The 24,750-nt window shown below is 36.1% G+C and overlaps 2 protein-coding genes across 4 annotated transcripts in view; one reads left to right on the top strand and one right to left on the bottom strand.

Moving 5' to 3' along the window:
* Positions 1–24,750, bottom strand: part of C3H7orf50 (chromosome 3 C7orf50 homolog) — a 128,990-nt gene that overhangs the window by 85,303 nt on the left and 18,937 nt on the right. The gene's annotated exons all lie outside the window — the stretch shown is intronic.
* On the top strand, positions 4,845–18,088 carry LOC133625124 (uncharacterized). Of its 3 annotated transcripts, XM_061992825.1 has the most exons (4): positions 4,845–5,069; positions 6,694–6,808; positions 10,325–10,371; positions 16,922–18,088. In XM_061992825.1, the coding sequence occupies exon 4, from the start codon at positions 16,968–16,970 to the stop codon at positions 17,985–17,987; it is 1,020 nt and encodes a 339-aa protein (XP_061848809.1). In that variant the 5' UTR covers positions 4,845–5,069; positions 6,694–6,808; positions 10,325–10,371; positions 16,922–16,967; the 3' UTR covers positions 17,988–18,088. The 3 variants fall into 3 exon arrangements, with proteins under 3 accessions (XP_061848809.1, XP_061848807.1, XP_061848808.1); XM_061992823.1 differs by lacking the exon at positions 4,845–5,069 and having other exon boundaries at positions 6,412–6,808; XM_061992824.1 differs by lacking the exons at positions 4,845–5,069; positions 10,325–10,371 and having other exon boundaries at positions 6,412–6,808.

Below are 24,750 nucleotides of genomic sequence, written 5' to 3' on the forward strand. Positions count from 1 at the left end.
TTTTTTTTTTCTTAATCTTTCTTATTGCAGCAGAATTAAGTATGTTGGTGTGATTCCTTGAAAATAAACTAAATGTGGTGGCAATCACATAGACAAGCAACTTTCATAATTCAGTGAACAAGACTGATACCCATTCAGCATTTTTTTAAGAGTTAATTTCATATATTACTTGCCTCAAAGAAACTGTGCCATGGAGCTGTCTGGCTGCTGTTCTCCTAAGGAAATTCTGTACTTAATTTCAGCACCATCACATGGTATCTCTTAAAAAGTGGTATCCCAAAAACTGAGAGCTCTGCAATGTTTATATAAAGAACAGTAAATGACCAAGTCAGTAAAATACTTAAGGAAATACATGGTATCACAAACACAGAAGAATTTTATGGGACCCTTCCATTTCAAATACCTGACGGTTTCTGATTACTGTAAATAGGGACTTAACCTATTTCACATTTAAATAAATATGAGTACTGTACATATGCAAGATAAAAATGAACCTGCTGATGTAAAAAGAATTTGCAGAGAATTTATTAAGTTATTTCTTGAAGTGTACCATTTAAATGTAAGTCTCTGAAGAGTAAGGTGTACTCTGTGTTTCTGTATGTATATACTGTATACTGAAAAGTAAGCACTGATTAAGTGCCATTATTAACAGTGGTGTTTTCTCACAAAATTAAACTTAATATTTGAGTTGATCTGTGGCTTATGGCCCTCTTGCTGAACTACCAATTCAGACAAATCAATGAACCAAGAAAAATGTTGCGCTGTGCTTCTGCTAGTTCAAAACAAGTCCTTGTTGACTAACTTAGCAGAGTTCCTAGTTTCAGAAGTTGCTATTTGAGAATCAAATTGAGTTGATCTCTGAAGATACATTTTAGTTAATGAAAGAAAGTGATCAACCACTAGAAAATGTCTGGTTCTATTAAAATTAAATGAAATAAAATGAAGAGATGTGGCCTCCAATATTATGTCAAAATATTACAGAAATGGACTTTCTGCAAAGCTTCACAAAGTAACTATTGACTCATAATACATTCTTAGTAGAAATATTCAAGTGTATCTGGTCAGTAAAATATGTGATTTTTTTTTTTTTGGTCTTGATAAAAACTTGTGTCAGACAAGGTTAAAAATGTGTTTTACTGAATTAAAACATAACAAATTGCATGACTTGGGTGTCAAATCAGACATGTTATCAAATTTTCCAGGTCATATTTTTTACATCATTAAAGTCTTATTTATAAGCATGAAGTTAGACGGGAATGAAAGCAAAAAGGCACACCACCAAAACACTAGCACTCCTTTTTTCATCATAAAGACTCCTGAAACTAATAAGCTAGAGTAACATTGCACCACAGAAATACACGTTGGTGATTAACGCATACATCAGCCATGTCCTTGTCACTTCCTCTTCTTTGCTCTCCCACAAATGAGATCTCGGAAATCAGCTCCCTGCAGAAATTCTCTTGGTTCCCAGAACAACCTAATATAATAACCCTTACCTTTGGCATCCTGAAGAAAATGTAACTTTAAGAATATAACATTCCTCATAATAAATTTATTACAGCGACCACTTCATATAAGCAAAAGATGACTCACCATGGATCAGTTAGTTTACCCCATAATATTTTCCTGGCCATACTTTCAAAATTACTGGTTTGTTCCCTTTAAATTTTCTGTAAAGTGTAGGAAATCAGCGCATAAAACCAAAATCTTAAAATTGTTATTGTTTAGTTCCTAAACAAACAAAAACATTAGTCCAAGGCACTTCTGAGTGTTAAGTCTCAGACAGAAAACAATGAAAACAGCAGCTGTGAAAACAGAAGTTACAATATTACATCATATACTCAGAATCTAATGTCTGACAAGATGCTTTTACTTCTATACAAAGGTTTAAAGATTATTTTCAGTTACTCTAACTTGAGAGCCAGCATCAGAGTAGTGATTTTCTGATGCTTCTTTCCTCATAGCTTTAAGTTATCATCATCATACATGAAGTCTGTGTTTCTCACCTGGATTAGTAATACCCCTTTTATACAACACAGACTTGATGGATCTTAAATGAGAATCAAGTTAGTGAATAAGCAACAAGTTAACAAATCTACAGGCTTGCAAATTCTGATCTTTTTAAATGTAAGTAGAAAAGGTTCATCAGGTGCAACCAAGTCAATAGGTTTACACTAGTACAAACCGGGCCAACATGACACCAGAATCTGCCCTCTTCTGTCAGTATGAGGAGATTTCACTGGAGAGAACCATGTTTTGAAACAGTTGGAAAAAATAGGACTTTAACTATCATATAACAGGAAAACAGCCCCAAGATTGTAAAGAAAAGAAAAATGACACCACTATCAGAAAACTCAGGGGAAGTAACACTTTTTTTAATTAAGATTTAATTCAATAATTTCCATGCTTTGGCTATGTACATAGCTAAACCCTATTTATCACTGCTCATTAAAAATTAAAGCAATACAGTGTTCAGGCCAGGACATTCTCATGAGCTTCACTGCAGCAGCACAGGACTGGTAGGAGGAATCAAAAGCAGAACTAGGCCAAGGGCTGCTCTCAGTTCTGCTGTAAGCTGAGGACCTGGAGGAGTACTGACATTTTCCTAAGTTTCTGCAGCTGTACAGTGCCCAACACACTGATGAATCTGAAACATATGCTCTAAGATTAATTTTTGCAAATTCTTAGTTAAGAAATACACAAGGTTTCTCTTAATAATCTCATGCAGTACTTTTTCCAAGTGAAAGCAAGCTAAATGAACAAAACCAGCTGTGCTGACTGCCATGGCAACAAATTTGAAGTGTGAAATGTTTCCTCTGTTGTATTTCCTTTTGCTTTCCATTATATATCAAAACAGTTTGACATATGCTGAATACATTCTTTTTACATCGGGATAGAAGAGGATTTATTATCTACTTCATCACTCTACATTCTTCCCATCAAGTCCTTTCCTTGGAAGTCCACATGATTTCCTTATATTCCTCCCTTCTAAAGAACTGAAACTTTTTAATTCCACTCACAAGAATGGTGAAAATTATTCAGTCTACAGCAGGCAGAACTCTTATGCTACTATAAATCCCGACAGAAAAATATTTTAAAGACACCAGATTCTTATAAGAGTATTTATGAATTAAATAAATGTATCCTACCAAAATCCTTCCTACCACATTTATTTAAAACAAATAATATTTATAACCAGAAAGATAATCTGTTATCTTTCTGTTATCTAGTTTAAAAGTACTTGATAATGCATGATATGAGAAGATAAATAAGCAGCAGCATAAATACTCCCAACTCAGAGACCTGTAGAGAGGACTAGTAAGAAAAAGGAACAGATTTACAGTTAGAGACGCCTTGCAGGATCTGCACCTGTAAAGATATTACCCAACAGTAGGAATAATTATGTCACAGAAATGCAGAGAAACTAAGTGCTCAACTCTGGATAAAGTTAACCTTCAAACCCAGAGAAGTAAATCTTCTAAAAGTGTTTTTGTTACAATTGTTACAATTGAAACAAAAAGATGTTTAAGTTGTTGTAACTTTTTGTTACAATTTTGTTACATTTTAAAATCTCAATAGGAAATTCTACACATTACTGTGGTGAGCTGACCCTGGCTGAACTCCTTGTGCCCACTAAAGCTGTGCTTGTCAGTTCCCTCATCAGCTGGATGGGAGAGGAAATAGAACAAAGGTATCATGGGTCAAGACAAGGACAGCAAGATCACTCACCAATTACTGTCACAGACAAACTAGACTCGAGGAAATTAATTTATTACCAATTAAATGAGAGTAAAGTAATGAGAAATAAAATCAAGTCTTAAAAAGTTTCCCCCCACCCCTCCTTCTGCCTGGGCTCAACTTCACTTCCAAATTCTCTACCTCCTCCCCTCCAGCAGTGCAAGAGGGAGCTGTGGTCAGTTCATCACAGGCTGTCTCTGCCATCTCTTTCCTCCTCACAGAGAGAACTCCTCAACACTTACCCTGCTCCAGTATGGGGTCTCTCCCACAGGAGACAGTCCTCCATGAACTTCTGTAATGTCCTTTTCATGGGCTGAAGTTCTTAAACTGCTCCAGCATGGGTCTTTTCCATGGGGGCAGTCCTTCAGAAACTGACTCCAGCATGGGTCCCCCTAGGGTCACAAGTCCTGCCAGCAAACCTGCTCCTGCAGAGGCACCTCTCTGTCCACAGGTCCTGCCAGGAGCCTGCTCCAGTACAGGCTTCCCATGGGGTCACAGCCTTCTTTGGGCACCCAACCTCTCCAGTGTAGGGTCCTCCCTGGGCTGCAGGTATATCTCTGCTCCCCTGTGGCCTCTATGGCTGCAAAGGCAGGGCCTGCCTCACCATGAACTGCACCAGAGTCTGCAGGGAAACCTCTATTCAGGTGCCTGGAAGACCTCCTCTCCTCCTTCACTCACCTTGGTATCTGCAGAGCTGTTCCTCTCATACATTCTCACTCCTCTATCTCACTGCAGTTGGTGTTGTCCTGCAACTTTTCCTACTTCTTAATTATGTTCTCCCAGGGCTCAGAATTGGTCTTGGAGCTGGCTGGCATTGCATCTATCAGACATAAGGGGAGCTTCTTGCAGCTTCTCAGAGAAGACACTCCTGCAGCCACCTGCCCCTCTAACTTTGGTATGCAAACCCAATACTACTACCAATTACAAAATTAATTGAAAAATCTAATTTTAGCAACAATGTCAGCATATTCAAGCTAAAATTTATTTTGAAGCTGGTAGAATTTCCACGACTCTTCCAAAACTTTTAAAAGATGATTTTTAAACTAATTCTTGTATTAGGTTATCAAAGCTGCTTGAGAAACTCCATCTGGTGGTCACTAGAAGAATATTCTTGCAGTTCCCAAAAGCAGTAAGATGAGTAAAACTAACTAAAGGAGTTAAGTTAATCATTAGAAAAAGAAATAAAAATCATTCTCAGTTTCTGGTTAAGCACAGATTTGTACCAGCTGGTCTTGTCTGCAGGGAGTAAGGGCATTGCTGCAAGCATTTGTAAAAAGAAACAAAATTAACTACAGCTTCTACAACAAACTGCTGCTGTGAAGATGAGACAGGTAAGAGAAAATCCTGTTGCAAGAAACAAAATCTCAGCAGTGGTTAATTTTGAGTGTGAACTTAACAGAAGGATACCTAACAAGGCTATTAGATTTGATTATTCACAAGAAAGACATATTTTTTTTAAAAGCATGTTTCTCATAGAGTTTTATAAAACACCTGATGCTAGTAATTGTAGTTGATGATAAACAACATATCAAAGGAAGTGCCATTCCCCTTCAGCTCTAGAGCACTGTAGTTTTCTGCCCTTTAATAGAAGGGAATATGTGGAAATACAGGCAATTTTTGAGCTCTCACAGCTGAGTTACATAGATGATCAACTCACACTGAGGAATTTATTCTGTGATGGATAGAAACATTACTGTATAGTAATAATAATAAAATACTGTTTATAAAACAACTCACATTAAAAACAATGCCCAGATAAGCCAATATAAGATCAATAATAGTGAATCATGAGCAAGCAATCCTGAGAAAAGAAGGCATCAGTCAAACAGCACAGAATTTATTCTACAACAAAAGGAAGAAATGTTGATTTACAACCGGCCTCTGAGGTAATAGGTAATCATTAATATCAGTGCTTATCTATACACATCTCCAACTTGTGCTTTTTTTTTTATCTCTATTTGAGTAGAGAGTTCCAAGCAGGGACAGTGAGACTATCAAATCTTACAAATTCACATGGCCTCACATATCTTATAAATCAGCATAAGCATCTGAATTACATTTAAAAAACAGAAACTAAAAAAAAACCCATCCCAAAACCAAATATGCAGGGAATATAACACAATAAAGACATGTAACTTTTTTCACTTTAAAATTCATCCATACATAAAATGCCTTTAACTTTCTTCATGCTAGTTATTCTGTTTGTGAACAACTTCCCTGCCTTTTTTTTTTCCACACCTTTTTTATGTCAAAGGCCTAATATTCCATGGTGTTTTAATTAAGGATACAAACCTGCTTGCTGTCCAGTAAAAAAAGACTAAACATACATAAAATAAAAAGTACAGCCTTTCAAAAGAATTGTACAGAGTTACTGGCTCCTTGGCATCTATAGAACAAAAGATCTAAAATAGATGCTCTTCTGAAATATTTTTTTCCTGGGACTCTTGAGGTATTGCATAAATACAAGTAGCCTGAAGGTGTAAAAATGCCACAAAGAAATGCTTCTTATACGTAAACTCAGCCCCTGAAGGCAATCAAATAATCTTTGACTAACTCTCACTCAAGTTATAGTGTTGTTACATAACACTAGAGGAAAAAAATAAGATGGAAATACATGGTAGTTCATTAAAAATACCTTTGGAAAAAAAATTGTGAGCTATTTCACTATTCAGAATTCCAGTAACACAGCAATTGCTTTTCATCATAATACACTGGTGAACAGGCAATAACAGCCACCTAATATTCCACAACAATCCTATCATACTAGACAAGGACAGTTTTCTTAATAACCTTACATCAAAAAGTCAAGAAAAGACATGTTAGTCAGGAGCAGAAGACAACAGCACAGTTTAAAAACAGACTTCAGGCTTCACATGCAGGATTAGCTCCCTAACAATAATCATTACCCAAGAGCAATCCACTGCAATTCTCAGACTAACTACAAGCTTACTGCAGCCCTTGCTCCCTTCCCGCATTATTGTGACTTTGACCGAGAACTCAAGAGCTCTACCACTCAACTGAGCATTGCGACTCTCTGCTGAACAACTCATCATGATGATTCAGAAGGAAGGTGAGCAAGACAGAATCGCTATCTCTATAAAATTTTACTGGATGAATCTGCTTTAAACCAGAGAATAAAAATACTGAATTCTCATCATTTCAGCCTCCCACAAGTCAGAAACATTGAATGGTGTTTGTTAGATAAGACAGAGAAGTCTCATCTGGCATACAGACAATGTGAGAGAAAGAGACTTAACTTCAAACTAAATCTACTGCCGGGGATCTGTAGTCTGCTAAACACATCAGCAATACTGGTCAATTAAGAGAAATTATTGCTTTTGGTCAAATGAGAAGTGTCTCATTTGCTTTCTTTCTAACAATATCTGTCACTCAGTATTAGGTATATTTCTTTTGCCATAGGAAAAGAAAGATGTGTTTAAACAAGACTTTTGCTCATCACAGCACACTATAGATGACCAATGGAATTGTCTTACCAGCCATTTCTTAAATATTGCCACAGCACCTCACGATTATTTAACTTCTGCAACTTCCACCTTTTCTGCCTGCACCCTGTTTGAAACATTATTACCATACATCAACCTTTTCCATTGAGAGCATGTATACCAATACATACTAATCACTAAGAAATCATAAATCATTAATAAAAACAGTAAAATTATGCATCATCCCAAACACAGCCACTTAACCATCATTATTTTGTAGTTTCATGAAACATTTATGCAAAGGTCTGTTTGCCGCTGTTCTCATATGACTTGCACCCTGTGATCACTTAAGCAAATTAAATAAACTGGTTTATTGTTTAAGGAAGGACACAGCTGGTCACACAACAGCAATATCTTGACTTTTCTTTTAGTAGCACATTAACTGTGACAATAACAGCATAGTGAGCTGTTGCCAAAAGCACGGCATTATCTGAGGTTCAGATACCTCAGACCTAAGGCAGAATTGCAGCTATCAAGATCAAAATCAGCATGGTCTAAACAGAATAAAGAATATAGGGGTGGGAACTTTCGATTTGCTAATCTCCATTTCTTCTCTGGAACTTGATTTATGCCATCAACTTGGAAGAATAAATTTATCGGTAGCCAAGCTTCTCCACCTGTAAAATGAGGGTGCTTTCTGATGTGATTTTCTGAATCTATGTACACATTCTGAAATTGTAATGTGCTACTTGCTCTTGATTCCAAGTACAATAAGTGTTCCTGCCCTCTAAATACCGCTGAATAATGAGGTTTCAGTCAAAGTATGAAATAATGTTTGTAGATGTGAACATAATTTTGAAGTATGAAGCTTTCTCTTAAGATTATTTTTTCTCTTTTAAAAATGGAAGGCATAAAAACCAGCTTTTCTCTTTGGGGCTTTCTGGTTATACAGAGGATAAGTTCCCTTAGAGCTTTGCTTTACTACACTTTGAATTGTCAGAAAAGCAGTTACTGAATAACAGGAAATGTAGTCTTCACACTACTGTGCCAGGGTGTATCTTCAGTTACTCTTTGCTCCCGGAATGCTAATTAACTCAGAATAATTTACACCTTTGCAAACAGTGGGTTGAATGTTCATTAAACTTTCAGTGCAGCCATTGATTTGCCTTTATATTACTAATAATCACAACAGCCACATATCCTTGTGTACATCCACCCAATAAAACTTTAAAACAAGTACAAAGCCCAGTTGTCTGCTTGTGGCTCCCAGCCAAGAAATGATATTACTCCCTGCCTTCCCCCTACAAGAGCCACAGTTACCAATCACATGCCCATTCTGACCACAGCAACAACCCTATGGTATCTCTGTTTAGCATTGCCTTATGTGCACATGTGATCCATTCTGGAAGCTAAAAAGTCCAGCTAGTGTCTGCCAGTTGATGACCGCATACTTTGTGGAATTTTATTGCAATTTCAAAACCAATCATTTGACCATGCTTACATAGAGTTCACTGTGAGCTCTGCACGGCCTCATGTCCTAGAAAGAATAAGGTGAGACTTATTTGCATCTTTCATGGAAAATAGCAGAAGAAAAAATGGCCAACTTGGATATGATTACAAAGTGTATTTTTTCTTTACCATTCTTAATTATGAGAAATTAATACCAACAAAATAAACCTGGATATGGGTATACCTCAAAAGCAAATAAGCCATACTACATGACCAGCTTTATCCAAGCTTTTCAGTAACAGTTTGGAGAAACTACTGCAAATAAACAGGAAACAATCTACTCAGTCCAACAAGCTACTATGCTAGAGATTATTGAAATTCTGAATAATGTGTAAGCTCATAGGAAACCACATTTGACAGAGCCACTGAACTACTGCAGAGCTGTTTTGGAGCACAGCTACTTCACAAAGAACATAAGCCTTCCATCAGAAAGCTGAAATGTCTCTGGGCCACTGCTGCAACTCAGGAATCTCTACTAGTTTCAAAAGAAGTATTTGGAGCAGTAGTGCTAACCTTCATGTGGAACCTGGTGCTGAAATATTTTCTCCAGGTAGTCCAAAACTCCAATTTTGAAACCTAGATTTTTACACATTTGTTTAATTTCATTTCTGTGAAGAAAGTGTTTTGGCTCTTTCTACATATTTTTCAATAAAGCTTGTTAAAGTGCAACAAGTAAGATGCCATGAAAACAGAGAGTACTGATGAAACACCGCTCACAAATTATCTCCTAAACCTATAAAAGCCACTGCAGATTGTTAAAAAAATACAATAAAATTGTTCTTCCCCACGTGCTGCTGAGAAAACATGCTGTTAGCAATGCATTACAGACACAAAAGATACATGCACTGAAAAAAAAAATCATGAGCCAATCTGCTCTTGCTCATTTATGTTTGAGGTTTTAAGAACACTATTCAACATAGTCACTAAGAAGATTGATGCTGAGCCAGACTCAAAATATACTACAGACTCAAACTCCTGTCTTTTAGCATCTCATGGTTGTTGCAGAGCATCTGGAAAAATATTTTATTACATGTGAACAACACCAGGAGTGTTCCAAGAGCCAGGACCCATAGAAAAACAGAAATACACCCTATTTTTAAGAAGAGATACTAGTATTTTTGACATGCACTACTTTTGTGTCAGGTTTCTGTCTTGTTAAAAAGTGGCTTGGCTTGGTGCTAGCTCAACAGGCTTTTCCTTTTCTAGACCTCAAGCACTTAAAACAGCGCACTAGAAAAAAATGTAGCTGCAAGGGCTGGCCAATACGCGTAGGATTACTTCATGAACAGGGAAAAAAATTCCACTGGATGGCCTCAGATACTTAGAAATAGAAGGGACAAACACTACTTTTCTGTTCTAAAATACCTCTGTGTAGAGGATAATTTGAACTTTAAAGTCACATGATAAAACCATAGGTTTGCTAAACATGCAACGTGTATAGTTTGAACGACTTGAACCAAGTTCCTGTTTCCTTCGCAGAACTGTATGTTTTTGTAGTCAGTGAGCATCTGGGTTTTTCATCGTGATATACAGCAGCTAAAGAACTTACTGTAATATATACAACCTGCTTTCTACATAAATAAAAAGGACTATATGCACCAAACAATAATTATATTTCATCTGACTACTCACAGTGGAAGTCTCAGCCCATTGTGTACCTGTGGAGCATTTTCTTGAAAAGGTAAGTGCTTTCTATTACTTTTGAATATGCAATGTTTTATTCATCACATGAGGCTCAATTTGTGAAGCTAAGGTTACAATTTTAAAGTTTTTAGGTTTACGTTCTTTAGTAATATTTGAACTACACAAAGTAAAATACTGTATTTGGGAAACATCCTCAGAAAGCTGAAATTTCTAATAAAGTTGAAATGTATAATGAAGCAGAGTATTAAACAGTGCAATTATGAAGGCTGTTTTCTAGTAAGTACTTAAAACTAACGGTAACTAGATGATGAAATGCAGCTCAGTGGTCTGAGCAAAAGATTCCAACCGCTGAAGTCTGTTAAAGGATGGACATAGTCTCATACTCCTAAGCACACTGCAGCAATTGTATAGGACAGGAAACACGTCAGCAATGCTGCTCAGGGATTATGTTCAGTTACTGCTGATTCATTTATTTTCTGGAAAAGTAAAAATAAAAGCTTTCAGTTTCTCAGAAACTGGTACTTTTTCGGAAGTTAAGGGCAGGATTTCTGAAATCTTTACAACCTCAAATACATGCCCACGTGTAGGGATTTTGACATTATAAGAAAGATTAAGATAGGATTTTACATTTCAGTCTTTCATATACCACAACCTGCCCCCCATCTTTTATCTTGACAGACGCAGTACAAACAGAATGGGCAAATTCACCCCCTAAATGATGTGCAGTGTTTTCAAGGTTTGATGAAAGACATGCACAGCAAGAGTCGAGTTTCACAAGGAATATTGTGTGTATTGTTTTTTGATTGGATGAAAGAATATTTTCCTTCTAAAAAGGATGGTGACAGAACACAGAAAGGCTGCCCTGCCAAACCTTTTATAGAGGCAGACTTCTGGCTGCCAGTGAGAAACTCCGTGTTTTAGGAGCTCTTCTTTCTAGACTTTAAATAAACGAAAAGTTTCCTTAAAACTAAGCTCTTTGTTTGCAGGAGTCAACCATCAAAGTAGAGACACGAGACCAAAACCAATGAAATTTTAGAGACTCAGTCCTCTCAGTACTGAAAGCAGACTTTTTACAACTTGCTATTTTAAAATTGCTCTCTGAACACTATGCTCATTTGCTCAGCTTCATCTCTTGAAGGTAATGTATTCACTGTGCTTCAGAAAGCAAAAAAACCCAAACATATTTGCTTTAACTGCTGACACAGAAGGCAGAGTAGATGATAGTCAGAAAACAGGGTGGGTGGGGGGGGAAGCAAGGCCACGTATGGAACAAATTCATAACATGCAAATGATGGTCAATTAAAACAAAGTCAGGGGAGCAGAGGTAAAGAAGGAACAAAATATTTGAGCCTGACAAAACAGGGAAAGATAATGCAAGTAGCATATTGCAAATTTCCCTCATTAATTCACCTTAAGAGAAACAGGAACAGGTCTGGCTTCTGCCATAGCTTCAATATATGTGAGCTTTGACATACTGTATATTATTATATATTACTCTCAGTTGCCAGTAAGTAAATAGAAATAACAATATCCATTTACGTCACAGGATGTTGGGATGAAAAAATAATAATAATTGGGGTCTAAATGTGTTTGCACTCTAGGATGACAGATTCCACCAAAAAAGGATTTTCCCCCTTCTACCACAAAGCAAAGCATAAACATTACATGCATTTTGAAACAAAATATATGTCCCTGCAGTAAATGCAAGAACCATACAACAACCGAGACAATACCAGATTTTTTCACAGCAGAGAAAAAGGACATTATGAATTCCTTAGTTTTTATGATGGATACTCAAAGTATTTTGACCCAAGAAATGGTTAGCTGCATGGAGATTATGAAATAAAACACATGCTTTGCTGCTCCCATGGAACATATCTCTTTATTTTAAATTAAATTCGTATTACCAAAACTCTATTAAAATTTACATCTATGTTTATCTTACCACAGCAAAAGTTGGGAGCTCCTTCATCTCATTATTAATCTAAGCATACATTTATTTCAGGGCAAGGAATGAAGGCAACACTTTGGGAATGTTTTAAAACTGTAAACGCTTACAATTTGTAAGAGTTGCTTTACATGACAGATGAGCAGTTAAGGCTCTCTGACGTGATCCATTCCAATGTATACAACGTATAGAGAGGTTATGCCATCTGTGCCTATATTCAATCAATCAGCTGCAGAGGGTGCAAAGGAGGCATAATTTTCTGGCAGGGTCCAATTTATAATCTCAGCTAGAAAACTCTAATGCAGAGACTTCGTGAGGTGATGAGCAATACATGTTGTAAAGTGCTACGTATCCTCAAATTTCACTGAAATAGTTATGAAAAGGTAAAATATTAAAAAGAAAAAAGAAAAACCCACCTAGATTATAGGATAAGGTCTTATATTAGAAATATGTATCTAAGTGTGACCTTGTTAGAGAGAAGAATGTACAGGTGTTAGTCTGTATGAAGTATGAGGCATATTTGATTGCAGTCATCTGAACACAAGCCTTTCCTACCACAATCTGAACTCAAACTTGCCATTTGCTCTCTTTCAACTACTTACTGAGACACTAGAAACAAATAAGAAAATAGTCTAACATTATCACTGTTATTGAGGGTTTTTTTAAAGCAGAATAAGAACTTCCAGGAAGAATTTAAGAGGGGAAAAAAAAAAAACCCATTATCTACAGAATTAACTTTAATCTTATTTGCCAAATCAAAAATATTTCTGAATAAGCTATAAACTACTAGGAGATACTTTTAATTGTCATGAACACTTTACTGGATTCAAGCAAGCATTATGCTCACACTAAGTATAGCAAAGCTGCAAACAGTTTGTTGTTTTGGTAACATTTTGTTTGCATAGGTAATACTATGGTGATTTTTTTTTAAGTTCCCTTCAAAATAATTTACCTAGAAATTTGTCCTTAAGTCAGAATTTTAATACTTACACTGATTATAATTACACACATATAATTGCACTGTTATTTCCTCCTAAGTACGTTAATTCTAGGTCAATAGATTACTTTTGTTCAGTTTTAATTCTTCCTCAGATGAGTAAATTAAAAGATGTTAGAATAAAAAAGTCTAGGTGGAGAGTAAGAGTAATATTAATATAATTGTTATTGTTCAACAACAATGTTAAATAACTCTCTGTGGTTATAAGTGAGACTTGTAACCCAATTGAAACTATCTCGGACATCCATCTTGACACCTATGGCAAATGAGTCCTAAACACATTGATAGCCTCTGCGTAACACTGTGCTTGATCATCATTAAAATACCACAACATGCAAACTGGTCAATACAGAAAGAGAAACCAAGATGATGCCCTTTCTTATACAATCAGTTGCAATTACTGCAATATGCTGCATTAAGTCTAACGTTCCTTCCTCTGCATTAAACACCCAAAGCATAGCTAAATACAATTAGAAATACCTTGCTATCGTCAAAGATGAACATGCCATCAGTACCAAGGCCAGATCCTAGGCAAAATTGAACAAGTTTTGGTGTCTTCTTTTTCCTGTGATGTGATGTAAGGTCATAAGCCAAAACTACGTCCTTCATTTCCTTTGCTACCATAAAAGTTGAATGTTTCTAAGCTAATCTGAGATTCTCTGCAAGGACAGGGAGCATGGCTAGTTGGGCAATGACATAGAAGTTGCTGAGAAGATAATGGAGACCTTCACAGCGTCACAACTAAATTGAAATGTTCAGATCTGCAAAAGGCCTGATGGAACTAGAAGGTAGCACTAGAGACTCTCGTGGAAGAGTTCAAAATAGAAACATTTCTTAACCTCCTGAAGCAGATGAAAAAGATGAGGTGCCGAAGGACATGGTTTAGTGACAGTCTTGGCAATGTTAGGTTAGTGGTTGGACTTGATCATCTTAAAGGTCTCTTCCAACTGAAATGATTTTATGATTCTGTGATACTGTGTGGGATGATAACATGCTTTCTGGAGATACTCAAGTGATTCCACATTCTCTATCGATCACAAAGTACCAATCCTTCACTAGATTAAGATTCAAATATCTCTTCTAACAGAAGGTCAAAAATTTTATTTACAGTTTCCTTCATTTGTGAGATTTCTCCTGAGGATTTAAGAAGAGATGAATTGTAGAAGTTAGAATCACATGGTCTTTAGATTTCAAGGAAATAATAAAGAGAAATGAAAGTAGCAGGAGGAAGCCAGAAGGAACATCAAGCTCTGGGCCTGCAGCTGACTGAATAGCACAGTAAATCATCTTTAGCCATAGAGTCAAAAATAGCATAAAATGTAACTTAAAAATCAAACTGATCACCTTTATTTCAAAAGAGATACTTTCAAATTAAAATCTGGAAGGGGGAAAATCACTGGTATCACGAAATACAAAAGGCTTATCAGTTGACTACAGTTGTGAGGTTTTGCAATAGTATTTCCTCCCAACACCTACCATCTTTCAAAATATTTTCACTCAATTTTTCTTAAGATTGTTCATATTTAACAATCTATTTTTTATGCTTCAAAATTATATTGACTCTTAACTTCCACTAGACTTGCCCATCAACACTTTCCAACATGGCATACTCCAGCTCAGAGGTTAGAACACAGTCAGAGTTTGACCAGCCAACTTTTCCTCTCCTGCAAGTGTACCTGCAGCACAAAAATCTTCCCTGGGTACCTCAGTCCTTCCCATAGTTGAATCTCCCAAATAACTTTTTCTAGACAGAAAGAAACTCTGTCTTTAAAGGGAACAAAGAACACTGCTGAATGAAAATATAACTCCACAGTTTTCTAGAAATTAAATTATAATTATATATAAGATTATAAACACACTTAATCAAAGCCACTTAGATAAGTCAACTTTTCTAATTAAAACCAGTATTAGAATTCCAATTCTGAGGAGAGATTAGAAATATCAGAAATATGAAGTAGTGTCAGAGGTAACAGCCATAAATGAACTGTCAAATAGTATTAAGACACTGACTTATCTATAATGAACACTGCTTAAAAACATTAATGCATCTTTATGAACTTTTACCAATTTAAAGTTACTTTCACTTTAAGAGTGAAAAAATCACTAGAATCCCTTTACAGAAAATGCACTGTGTACAGCTAAATATATCACTCCCGTTACTAATATGACTGTAGAGAAACTGCTATACAGAGAACTCCACTGTCCTGTCTTTGCATGATGTTCTATGTACACTGCTTGTATAGACCACCTTTGCATACAATTGAACAAAGTAAAAACACCAAAGTAACTAACACACAACTGAAATCCTTCTGAATAAAGGATTTTTCTTCCAGAAAACAACATTCCACATTGTAAAAATGCCCATGTTTAACTTTTCCCAGTACTTAGGACCATGCTTAGTCAGATATTCAAAATTCATTATGCATAGTGAATTCATTATGTTCTGTTAAAAAATATTTATCCTTTGTAACTAAAAGTTATTTTCTGTACCAATCAACACAAGGTATACAGAAATTTTCTTTTATAATTGAGTTAATTATGCTATTGGATGGTCTGTAAAATATCGTTATCTATTGCACTCAATTTTTCATGAGTACATATTATGTTCTCCTACAAAGCTGTTTGGCTTATAAAAGGATCCTCCAAACATTTCTATCGCAGCAGAATTATTATACCAACATATCACAGAGCCATTACTGTTAACAGCCTATCCATATTATTCTTAAAATTCTCTATTTTCAGGAATTTATAACTCAGCTGTAAAAAATGTTCCATTCTAAAACTTTATCAATAGGCTTATAATGGACCAGTAATCATTTTCTCAAATTCAAGCATGCAGAAAAACATTATTTTTTGCAGTTCTATGCAACAGCTACATCTAAAAATGACAGTATTATTAATGTATAAAGAAGTTTTAGTGCAAAAGCAGTTTGTTCATAACAGGTTTTAAATTCCCATTAATTTTATATGGGTTCCTCAGTGTACACTGCAGTTATGAAAGGCTTTTTTTCATAACAGAAGCAAAATTAAAACAAAGAAAAGAATGTGACTCTTGCCTCATATTGTGATTATCTCTGCATTTTCCTCAGTATGCGGTGTGAGCCCTGAGACTGTCAGCTGGGTTCAAATTATACCAAATTCCCACCCTTGCAACAGTACAGTGAAGCTATTTTGTGGCTGTGGGTGCAACCCACACACTGGAGTTGCCCTGCATACTGCCTTATCCTTTTTTGGCAAGATGGTGAGGAAAAGCAGCTCCACCTAAGCACAGAGCCAACTCCTTCCTCACCCACCAAACAGCCAACTCTCCCATTAATTCTAGAGGCAACATGAGCTCACTGAATCCTGGCTGTTGTCTACAAAGCTGAGCTGCGGTAAGGTCCTGTCTGCATCAAGAGAGGAAAAGGGGCTGTGTTGACAGTAAGAACCAAATAAAAAATAAAAAAGCAGATTTATCTGGCTAAGAATATCAAGCAGGTAAGCTTGAAATTAACATAGAAGCATAAAATCCACCCCAAAAATTACAACAGTTATTCTGAACAAAGGGTGCATAATCCTGACTGCATATAATATTTAGTACACAGATATCAGATGTTACAAACTGTACTTTAAAACCCGTTTCACCTTCCTTTTCCACTCCAGTTTCAAACTCCACTGAAGAGGAAATAAGCACTGTGTGGAAGGAAGGATGACTTCTCTCGACATGACATGGATCAGCTACCCAAGCAAGAACTTGTCTTTCGTCTCCCCAGAAGAAATCGAAGCCTTCATAGCTTCGCAAAACATCATATCAAGACTTATGCACTGTTACATTGCCTTTTTTGTACCAACAGGACTAATAGCTGGCATATGTATTTTGATTGTTTTCACAAAGAATTATCTGCAGTACAAAGTCATAGAAAACTTAGACTTACTACTTCTGCACTTCTCCATCAGCAATATCGTACTGATTTTTTTCTCCTTTACTGTCATTACTAGACCCAACTATTTACAAGCAACTCACCTTGCATGTAATGCACTGTCATTTTTTTTCAACTTCAGTTATTCCAATTCTCAGTGTGTTTGGATTTTTACACTTCTCATACTATTACTCAAGAGATTTCCACCAAGGACTGCTCTCCACAAAGCAACCCAAAGACCCATATTGTGTGTTGGATTTGTTCTTATATATGCCTTCTGTTTGTCACTCACTGAGGCAGTACTGGTTGGCACAGATAACTATCACTTGGAAACAGATTGTCAGTTAGACCCATTATTTGCAAGGCCTGAATATGAGATTGTTAAATTCACCTTTGGATTTGGAATCCCATCGTTTCTTCAGATACTCTGTTTTATTGTTCTCTTCACTAAAGAAGCACCTGCTGAAGCTCTAACCTTACAACAGCACTTTCGTACTTACCCCGCTGCTTACGTTATAAGCATAATGATATTTATATGTCGTCTATTTTACAATGTTATGATTCTCTTCAGGACAACATTCAAATTACAGAAGAACATTGGAACTCCAAAGAATGAACTTGTGATGAATATTGCAGAAATTGTGTTGTTCTGTGAGAGTTGTGCTAGTTTGCTATTTCTACTGTGTCTTCATAAACCATGTAAGGATGAAATACTTAAAGTCATACACAACTGCCGAAGAGAAAACGCTGCACACAACCACCTTGAAATACCAGTAGCAACTATGACCCATGAAAGCAGGTCTCAGTAATACATGCTCTTCTGAAGAACCATCAATCCAGTTTCATTTTTAATTCATTTGTGGGTTTTGATTTGATTTTTTACATCTTCAAAAAAGAATAATTTTTCCTTCTTTAGAACCCAAACTTGCACAATCTTACAGTTAGCTGTACTGAAAGGATAACAAGATATTTAGTTCTACTCTTTGCAGTTATCTATGAGAAAATATGTAGGGTCTGGCAGTGTTTTGGAACTCTTTTTCCATACATATATATATATATATGTTGCCTATTTTATGCAAGTGTTACTTCAAAGCCAAGTAGAAAGAATCCTTGCCATAGAAGTGTGCTTTTGTAATAATATTGATGTCCCTGCAGACACAAACAAAAACATAGCAGAAAGCAACTTTGAACAAAGGTAAAAAACTGCATTTTCTCAGGCATGCTTCCTCTTTTGACTTCTTACCCTAGAAGCTACTTACTTTACAACATTAGTAAATTGCAGTAGCAGAGCAGTGAAGTATGGTTTAAGAATCCATTATAATCCAGAAATAGTATGTGATACCATAGTCTACTGTGACACTTTTTTATATTGTTGATATATATACATACACATACAGAAACTGAGCATTTCTTTCCTTTTTCTGTTTTCCCCTCATACTTCTACTGGAACCTTTTTTTGTCTGAATTCTTGTGCCAAAAAAAACCCTCCATCAAATTAAGGGAAACACTGTTCCATAAAGGAAAGCTTTGAGTCCTTTGTGAAGCACCGAACTGGAAAGATCAACAGGATGGCTAATTAAAACTTTGTGCAAGAATGAAAGCTTTTTGTTAATGTACTCTCAGCTTCAACTTTGCATTAAGACTTACAGCAATTATTGTTTTAAGTCAGTCTTGATGAGTTCATTCAGAAGTATTAAGTCACATGCTTTGGAAGTCACATTTGATAATATACTAACTTTAAAAGATAAAGAAAAGGAGACAAAAGCCAGCCCAGAACGGTATAACTGAAGCGTGCTTTTATAAAGGCAAACAAAATCAGAGTCCCAATTCCAAACTGAAATCAGGATTCTGCTGGAGACAAGATAGGAGCACTACACAGATGAGAATTCATGGGCAAATAGTTGAAAATGAGGAAAAAAATATCAAAAACAGAGAAAAAATAGACATGGTATAGGAGTTAAGATGTAGCCCTGCAGAATCAGTAGTCAATGCAGGCTGAAATGTAAGTACAAAGTTTTAAATGCTTGAGTACATTGTTACAGTAACACAATTTAGCCAGGAGCCATCTTACACATTTGGTTACAACTTTTCCTCTCATAGAATTACAGAGAACAGAAACATCACGGAAAGCACAAAATCGTACTAAATCTTTAAGAAAGACATCGACTTAGATTGCAGATATAAAAAGACAGGGATGTGATGAGAAAGGTTCAAATGACCTGAAGAGTTCTAATAAAAGACACTTTGATACTTAAATATGTGTCTTTGCATGATACACAGATGCTAATGATGCAGTTGTATGCTTTGAAAGGTCTTCCTGGCTGGGTTCAGATTTGTGTGGAGAGCTGATGCAAACCAGCATGGGCTGCCTAAGACAGAGAAAAGTGAGCACTGATCAATCAACAGTAATATCTTCCACACAACAACAGCCAAGTGCATAAATGGAAGTATAGAGGGCACTTGTTCAATAATAATACAGTATATAGATCTAGCATCTAGAGATATGGATCTAGTCTTAGACATCCAAGTCCCAAAATTTACAGACCATGACTGTATCAGGTGCAATTAAAGGGCAATACATGGTCTCACTGTGACTATAAGGACTAACATTTCTGCAAGATGTAAAAATAAACTGGTAAGATGTCTGCATTGTATTATGTCAGCCTGTTTTCCTGTTCAATTTTGTTCTGCTGCCAGCATGAACAGATGGATAATTAAAAAACACTCCATATAAACAGATCATTATAGAACCTGGTCAGAAAGGAAGTACGTAGATAAGAATCATTACTTTGAATACAAGAGCCAATTTCACTCATATTTGTGAAAGGATTTCTCAGATGGCATCAGAGGTTTTGTTTTGCACCTGAGAACAGGGAGATTAAACAACATGAACCAAAGATCAGCCGTGCAGAAAGAAGCTTGAAGAGATAGATGAGTTGTAAGAGCTGTACATCAGTGAAAAAAACTGACAGACTGAGTGAAAGAGTATGTCAGAAGATGGAAGCTGGTTTTCCACATTCAGACAGAATAACATCATTCAGCTGCGCCATGGATAAGTAGGTTATTTTCTAGTCTTGGAATTATGTAAGCAGGGCTTTATTCATTGCTTCCATATATTTTATATTTGAGGATGAAAGAATAAAATGTTGTTTCTGAGTGTTGAATTACTATTAAAGGTGTCTAAAAGAAAGCATAACCAGTAAACATCATCTCTAGTTAACGTTGGCTGCGACCTGGAAACTGGTCTAATGGTGAGTGAATTGCAATAACACATCTGTAAAGAGTCTGAAGGTTTAACATGGGTGGAAAGATGCTTCATGATACTCACAGCTAAGGCAGAACCATAACCAAATGTCTCAAAAATAAAACCTTTAGGGGCCTACTGTCAAGTCTAGGATTCTGGAATAAGTACATCTTGTCAAGAATGAACTACTAGGTATAAGTCTGTCAGTACTCCTGGGTATAGCTTCTGGCTGCCACCTGAGAGAAATAAGTGAATGTACTCTGGTCTTTTCCCTGTCCACAGCTACTGTCATGAGGAAAAGTGTCTTCTGAATAGCTGGTTATATTGTCATACAGAAACCTCTATGTACAATGAAAAGATTCAGTAACTGAGTAGGAGCAAAAAACGTAAACAGGACAGAAGAGGTTAAAAAATGCAGAACACTAATTCAAATACCTATGAATATAACATAGCAATGCAGAAAGGTTTCATTAAATCATTCTTGGTAAAGTCACTCAGAGCTTATATTAAAATTTAGGACAATGAAGATGTAGTCCTAGAGAAAATCTGCTTTCATCCAACTTGAATGTAAGGACAAACACCCCTCTGTGCAATAGAAGAGCCACAGAAACAGTCCCCAAAAGGCATTAAAAAATAGTCTGATATGAAGGAGAAAAGAGCATCTTTAGTTAAGATTAAAAGTAATTTTTTTAATTATTAATAATTTTAAATGTATTTTTCAGAACAAAATAAAATTTTCCTGCTTGGAGAGAATACTTTCCCCTTATATCAGCAATAGCTTTGTTAAACACTTAATTCTTCCAGGCTTCACCTAGTTTTGAACAGTATGTTCCAGAAAAAATAGAGCATATATTTTTATAGGCATGCTGTCAAAGTTAACAAAAAGGTTATACTGGAAAATTCAAGGAAGAGTATTTTACTTCTGTACTGGTAATTTTCGTAACTTTCTAAGACTTTGGCCTGCTTTTGAAAAAAATCCTTCCATTCAGTAATAAAAGATAAATGATCAGGCTTCTGAAGTTCAAGCATGAATATCTGAGTTGGTAGTATGTTTTGGAAGAGAACATGTAGAGACTAAAAACTCATCTTGCTGAACCAGCTGGCTCAAATTTGATCTGATCCCATTGCAAAACAACGTCTGAGCTAAAGAGAGCCTGGATTTGCACACTAGAATCATAACTTGAGCTGCTACATCCCAACATGTATTAGTAAGCCTGGCCTTAGTTACATCCTCCTTTCAAACTTGCAGACCCTGAAGGGCTATAGCAAATAATGCTTGATTTTGAGGTAGCTGCAGAAAATTTGGGGTAGAGTGAAAGCTCAAGCAATTCAGCCAAAATAAGTACTTTATATGATGTTTACACCATACATGTTGCATGACAAATTGATGCACTAATTGGCTAAAATTAAAGAATGTGTTTCGCTTCCATGGTACCAATGTCCAGAAAAGGACTGCCAGACTCAGCTACTAAAGTAAAAATTACTGATGCTTTGTTAATTTCATTTTAAATCATATTTGGATAGAGCCTTGAAACCCTATGATGAATCATCTCTTCACTAGGTAACATTTTGTGGTCCAATTTTGTAAAATTTTCATATTATCCCCCAGAATTTTGCAATACATACTTTAGAAAAATAAGGTTTTGCCAGATTGGAGGGTACAGGTATTGTCCTTGTAAAATAAAAGCCTGAATTTTAAAAAATATTTTTAGTAAGAAAAATGCATTCTCAGAATTATTGGCAACTGAAAAGCCTAAACAAACAAAACACACTCCCATCTGAGGCTGGCTGCAGGCACAGAACAGAATTAATTCCAAATCAAACTAAGTTTGATTATTTGCAAGACAGGGAAAGTTACTGAAGTAACTTTACTGAAGAAAGTTACTGAAGGATGAAGTATCAAGGTGCTCTAGAACAGGCCAATGGACAGACAGATGTCATTCAGTGGCTGAAAAAGGTCAGAGTCAGTATCCCTTCTAACAGAAAGCCGAGAGAGAATTTAGAGATCAATCTACTTGGAAAACTTCATAAACATTACAACAGCATCTGTATTTCCTCTGAAGATAATTTTAGTGAAAATTCTTACACAAATCTTATTTCTTCTGCATGTGGTTCTATTACACTGCAAGCATTTCAACACTAATTTATGCTTCTTTCTCCCTCCATGCAACACAGTACCTTACTTTTTTCCAGCTTTGTACATCCTGACCCTGATCTAATTTCTGCAGGACTCAACAGCTTCCTAGTCAAAGTACTTCCACACTTTTGACAGAATCCAAGAGCTCTTTATAACCTACAAGGCTTATCCTGCTTACTGTCCTACTGTAGAGGCTACTGTAAGGGCAGATCAAGTGATGTGATACACTAGACCTCTTAAGGCTGTTCTCTCCTACACTCACACCTCCCACTTTCTTCCTCCTCAGCTGTCACCTCTTTGCAGCACAATAGCAGGCACATATGCTGAAGCCTGCTAAATTATCTTTATTATATCCCAGTTGAAGCCTCTTGGTCCACCTAAGTACATCACAGCCAATTACACTATTGTTCTTTAAAGACACTGTAGTATTAGGACATGTCTACTGAGATACAGACAATGTTTTAAAAGTTGACTACTACAGATTTTGACATAAACTGCTAGGAGGACTTAAAATATGGGATTATTGAGGTCTGACATTATATGAATGCTATCTCACCAGTTGCTTTCAGCATGTTCTCAGCAACAATCAAGATAAAGTATAGCAGGCAGAACCGAAACAATACTGTCACAACTGTGCCCAAGTATTGAGTCACTCCCTGTAGAGTCCCATGGAATATCAGCAACCAACAGGGAAAGAGAAAGGGTATAATGTCCAGAAACTGCTAAAATTAGTCTCGAGCATTTTTAAGCACCGTTCATCATGGAAGTGATGAACACTGAGATTAAGACAGATTAATTAGTAACAATAATTTGGCTGCATAAACAAGACCTTGAAGGTGGTGTTACCTGTTTTAGGAAACAGTACTGAGAGGATTCATGTGATCATCTCAAAATATTTAGTAAAATACAGAACTCACTAATTACAACATAATAATACTAGATTTGGTTTCTTATGCTTCATAGCTCTACTAGCAGGAAAAGAAGCTATTTCATGGGTATTTTGAAAGAGAATTTCCTAACAAGACTGGAATTATGACAAAGTGACATATCTTTTTCCAATCATGAATTAAAGCATGAAAATTAGCACTCAATTATATTTTTAATAACAAATCAGCTGATATTCACAGCTAGAAAAACAAGGACAAACCAGATGATGTTTGAATCTAAGCCCCCATAATCACAAACCACTAACACCCAGAAGCTAACATTATACACAAAGCAAAATGAAAAATCCTTCTGGCCCTTACAAGATCAGTGAAAGCTCTGAAGGCCAGAATTAAGTACAGCAAACCCACATGATCAACAAGCAACAATAAAGCGTCTTTATAATCCTGTTCTTTGGGATAGCAAAAAACTAAGACCTTCAAAACTGGTATCACAAGATTTTTCTAACATTACAATTATTCCAGTCCTATAACACAATCATGTCTGTATACTTCTCAAAGTAAAACACTTCAGTCTCTCTGTCCCTATAACTCTGTAGGACATTCCAGAAAGCCATTCCACACATGGTGGGAACTCTTCCCTTCAGAAAACTCTTTACCAGCACTAATTTGAACATACTTTATTTTAGGCTAAATAATAATTGACTCCAAAACTATTTAGGATGAGACATCATGTAAGCACATCTTTAAAACTATTTCTAGCAACACTGCCAAAATCCTATGCTCCTATGCCTAGCATGTTACCAAAAAAATCAGCAAATCATCTATTTGCCTCAATGGCACTAGAGGGCAAAGTGCCTTTGACTCCTAAATCCACTTGTGTAAAGAACTTTTGGTTCACTTTTATACAGATGAGATCTTTTAGAATCTAAAAACATGTGACCACTGTAACAGATGTAATACATCCATTATAATGACATATTCACGGTTTACTCCATACTTCTGAAACTGTAACACTGTCTTTTTGAAATCTTAAATGCTGAGATCCAATTCATCTTATTCCAATGGCAGTAGAAAAAGCTGCATCAATGTCCAGCTCATCCATTAATGACACAACATTCGGGTATCAGATCAATATAACTGTAAAAAGTAACTTACACCAATAAAATATTTCTCTTTTACAAGAAAGAAAGGTTTAACTTTCTTTCAGTTCTAAGAATTCTGGCCACTGGGAGGTAGTGTTTCTGGAAATGACAAGTAGGTTTTTTGCCCTCCTACAGATGAAATGCAAAACTCCACCTGCAACA

Source organism: Colius striatus, chromosome 3 (assembly GCF_028858725.1).
Source record: "Colius striatus isolate bColStr4 chromosome 3, bColStr4.1.hap1, whole genome shotgun sequence".
Classification (NCBI taxonomy): Eukaryota; Metazoa; Chordata; class Aves; order Coliiformes; family Coliidae; genus Colius; species Colius striatus.